This window comes from Stegastes partitus, unplaced genomic scaffold, assembly GCF_000690725.1.
Source record: "Stegastes partitus isolate 25-593 unplaced genomic scaffold, Stegastes_partitus-1.0.2 Scaffold326, whole genome shotgun sequence".
Classification (NCBI taxonomy): Eukaryota; Metazoa; Chordata; class Actinopteri; family Pomacentridae; genus Stegastes; species Stegastes partitus.
In genome coordinates this window covers 309,418-313,627 of record NW_007578057.1, presented here as the reverse complement: position 1 = coordinate 313,627, position 4,210 = coordinate 309,418, and the positions used below count along the sequence as shown (strand labels likewise).

The 4,210-nt window shown below is 49.8% G+C and overlaps 1 protein-coding gene across 1 annotated transcript; it reads left to right on the top strand.

Moving 5' to 3' along the window:
- The first annotated feature begins 249 nt into the window (after positions 1-249).
- nfil3-6 (nuclear factor, interleukin 3 regulated, member 6) lies at positions 250-3,601 on the top strand. Its single transcript, XM_008283752.1, has 2 exons — positions 250-627; positions 1,459-3,601. The coding sequence occupies exon 2, from the start codon at positions 1,579-1,581 to the stop codon at positions 2,794-2,796; it is 1,218 nt and encodes a 405-aa protein (XP_008281974.1). The 5' UTR covers positions 250-627; positions 1,459-1,578; the 3' UTR covers positions 2,797-3,601.
- The last annotated feature ends 609 nt before the right edge of the window (positions 3,602-4,210 follow it).

Here is a 4,210-nt window from a genome sequence, read left to right as displayed (position 1 = left end):
AAAATACTGCAGCTATTGACTGATTGATAAACGGAGTTATGTAGTTTTCTTACAAGACTGAGTCACCGTTTCTTTATTCCAGGGTGAGAGAGCGAGGAGGGAAGGAGGGAGGGAGGCGCAGCATTAGTATTGTTATGGGAAATTATCCAGTCAGAGGGGGCGGGGCCAAGGGAGGTCAGATGATGATGATGATGATGATGATGATGGTGGTGACTGAGCTGCTGTTATGTGAACGTCGATAGGAGCTTTCCTTTGGATGGGGAAGGAGGTGGAGGGGGGTAACGAAGGAGGAGGAGGAGGAGGAGGAGTGGGGTGTCGTTTAAGAGGGAGGCGGTCTCAGGGACGCACACAAACAGGGCCCCGCTGGTTCAAGTGAGGATAGGGACCGTCCTGAGCTGAACTCGGCGTTACAAATAGGAGCTGCGGCATTCCAAGTGGAGCAGAGTGGAGGTGCGCCTCGCCGATGATAATATTAAGTAACAGGCTCTGAGTGGATCTGCACAGTGAGAACACAGAGGGACACACAGCGAGCCGCTTCTTGGGTGAACCGGACGCAAACACACAAATTTACGCTCGGAGAGGAGCGAGAGGAGCCATGCGCACCGGCGGACAGCACTGATCAACCAGGTAACAAATCAGTTCACTGACAGTTTCCTTCAATTTAAATGTTTTTTTTTTTAATACTCTACATCCTTAACAATGTAGTTAACATATATTAAAACTTTTTAAATGGCTGTAATCTGTCGTTTCGGTTAAATTTACGCATTCGGTTCTCCAGCGTTTTAAACCCTCGTGTTATTGCTTGTGCTTTATTTTTGCTGCTTTATTTTTTTTTTTAAAATTTAAATACAGTTTGAATAAAGTACACTTAAAGTTACAATTTGTTTTAAAAGACTCTTAGATGCCCGCAAATTCCAACGTAAGCGTGAAGTTGCGGTGCTGATGCTGTGCGTAAAGAGTCAGGTCAGCTCCGGCAGCGCGGAGCAGCCGACTGGAGATCAGCATGTTCCTGTCAGACATGTGGGTCAGTGCTGATGAAGCAAGAACAACAGTCCCGGCACAAAGCGCTCATCGGTGACCTGATTCAGGCGCCATAAACATGACTAACTGATTAAAGTGCGCATCAAGAGATAAAAACACTCATAAATGTGTTAATGTGAAACTGAAAACAAATGTAGGTTAAACTCTAAACGTCGCTTTGTAACTGGGTTTTATTTTTTTCTTGGATTTAAAAATGAGCTCTGTGTGCGTAAAGTATCGCCAGAAGTCCGCCCTGGATGACCAGCGCTGTGTTTACAGCAGCCATTGTCTCATATTGAACGTATAATGAGGCTCGCAAGGTTATGGTACAAGTTGCTCCCGTTTTATTGGAGAGATGTAATGGGGTTACATAATATTGTGTTGTAATGGCTCTTGCGTAACCACTAATCCCTGTACTCTGCTGTGTTTCGTCACTAGGTGGCACTGTTGCGACGTTCTCACCTCCTAGAGATCCTGCAGCGAGCGTTCAGCACCACACAGCGGTGACTCTCTACTCTGAGCAGCGAGGACAGAATCACTCAACTCCTGACAGGTGTGATGTTTGAGGAGGAATCCCAGGAGATGAGGGGTGGGCAGGAGGTGGCCGTGCTCCACAGCATGGAGTCGCCTGCAGCGGGGGCTTCCAGTGCTGGAGGAGGAGGAGGAGAAGAAGAAGGAGGGTCTCGGTCCTTCACCGATGAGGCCGTGTCCATCCTGACCTCCAGCAGCCTACTGGCTCGCTCCCTGCTGGGTCGCACCTCGGCCATCAAGCGCAAAGAGAGCCCCACCTCCAGCATCCGGCGCAAACGCGAGTTCATCCCCGTGGACAAGAAGGACGAAGGCTACTGGGACAAGAGGAGGAAGAACAATGAGGCGGCGAAGCGCTCAAGGGAGAAGCGTCGCGTCAACGACATGGTCCTGGAGAGCCGAGTGCTGGCTCTGTTGGAGGAGAACGCTCGCCTCAGGGCGGAGCTGCTGGCTCTCAAGTTCAGATTCGGCCTGGTTAAAGACCCCTCCAACACCCAGATTCTGCCCCTCACCACGGCTCCCCAGCACAACACTCAGAGCTTGACTCCCCAGTATTACCTCCACAGAGGGGAAAGCTCCTCGGCAGCACATCCCAACAACCAGCCCGGCCAGCAGCTGAGCACCAGGGGCTCCAGGGATGCTGGTAACATGTCAGAGGACTCTGGGTTCTCGACGCCCGGCGGGTCCAGCGTGGGCAGCCCGATCTTCTTTGAAGACCGGCTTAGTGATCATGGAAAACTATCCCCACACAGGGCGGAGGAGCTGGGCTACGACCTGCACCACTCGCCTGCTGACGTCCACCACGCTGCAGGATTCAGCGGAGGGAAGCTGGATCAAGCGGAGGGGATGAAAAACCTTCCTCACAAGCTTCGTTTCAAGATGCCCGGAAGTAGCGACGGGGGCGACGCTGCGGGGGACAGACGTAGCCCGGCGCTCTCCGCCGCGGGACGGGAAAGTCAGAGGGAGACCGGTAAAGGACTGAGCGGAGGCGAGGCGGGAGCGGGGCACTGCGCCGGCTCCTGGCTCCAGCAGCTGGAGGGGGAGGAGGGCAGGAGGGGGAGACAGTCCCCTCAGTACAGCGTCTCCACTGCCAGCTACAGCCTCCAGTCTCCTCCCACGCAAGCACAGAGCGACGTCCAGTATCAGCACGAGAACACTTACCTGAAGTCGCAGCTCAACTCTCTGAGCGAGGAGGTGGCTCAGCTGAAGAAGCTTTTCACAGAGCAGCTCATGGCCAAAGTCAACTGAGGACCGTGAGCCAGCCGGCGCTCGCCAACATCTAGACTTTTAAAGGACAAAGTTTTACTGTAAGAGTTCGGCGCTGGACCGTGCATCACGAGGACTCTCACGTCTTGCTAACAATGTGTTGTTTTTATTTCAAATACTGTATTATATACTGTAATAAATGTCTTCAAACACTCATCTCATCACCTGCAGTCTAACAACTACTACTTAATCTCCGATAAGTTTTTTGCTCGGTCAGTCTTACCCGTGTTAGTGTTGAGTGTGTAATAGTTTCCATACACTGTGCACAACATTCAACTGTTTACATCCCATCATCACAAGCTGACACCGTTCAGAGACGACAAGTTCATTCGGTTTGGGAGCGAGCCAGCCGGCTGTTAACAAGCGGCTGCAGTTGGGTAATTAGGGAGGTTGGACTTACGGCAGAGGTTTCAACGCCGCCGAGACGGGTCTGCCGAGACAGGTCTGCTGGAAACCTGTAAACACAAGCAGAGGCAGACAGTAAATACACTCACAAGATGAAGCTATTAGCAGCCAGAAACTTCCCCCGGTCCTAAAAGAAAGCTCTGTTCTCTGAATCAGGTCACTCACAAATAAAAATAAACATGTGTCAGGTTTGTGGTGTCACACGGTTCTGTTTGTTTAGGAAGAACGCCGTCCTGTGTTGGTGTCTCTGCTCATGCCCAGTGTGAACATGTTTTATTACTTTTCCTGTTATCTGTGCTGAGGTGGTGACAAGAATTCTGCTGTCTCTCTCTCTCTCTCTGTGCGTTTTCATATTAAAAAATAAATGCATTTGACACATTCAGCAGTGTGGTGGTGAAGTAATCATTGCTTCAGAGGGGAACTCCACCCAGTGACAGACATGAAGTCATGAGGGCTTCCAGACAGCTTTAGCAGTGAGCTGTGAGGAAGCATTTAGGAGTCTAATATAAGGCTCTGTGTAGCTGCATTATGGGAATGATGGGTGGTGGTTTTGTAGTTTCTTCGGGGATTAAAAGTCAAGATAAGTAGGCCCTCTGCGTATTAATAGGTCTAAATGTTTGGCAGTATTTTGAAGAGTACGTAGGGATTCAACCAGTACATGAACAGATAACTCCACCTTCACAAACCTTCAAAAAACCCACTTTTTCATCGTCCACCTGAGACAATATCAATCAAGTTATCTCTACTTTTTAAATTTCTACTGAGTCAAATCCACTCAGCTTCAGTTTGATTCATATTATGTCAAGCAAACAACAAAAATAAAATAGTTTTCTGAAAATCCACAAAAATTGAGTTATCTGTTTTTGCAAATGAACTCTTCATATGCACCGACAGCTGCAAGGTGGATCGGTGGTTAGCATCGTTGCCTCGCAGCTAGAAGGTCGCCGGTTTGCGTCCCGGGATCTTTCTGTGTGGAGTCTCCATGTTCTCC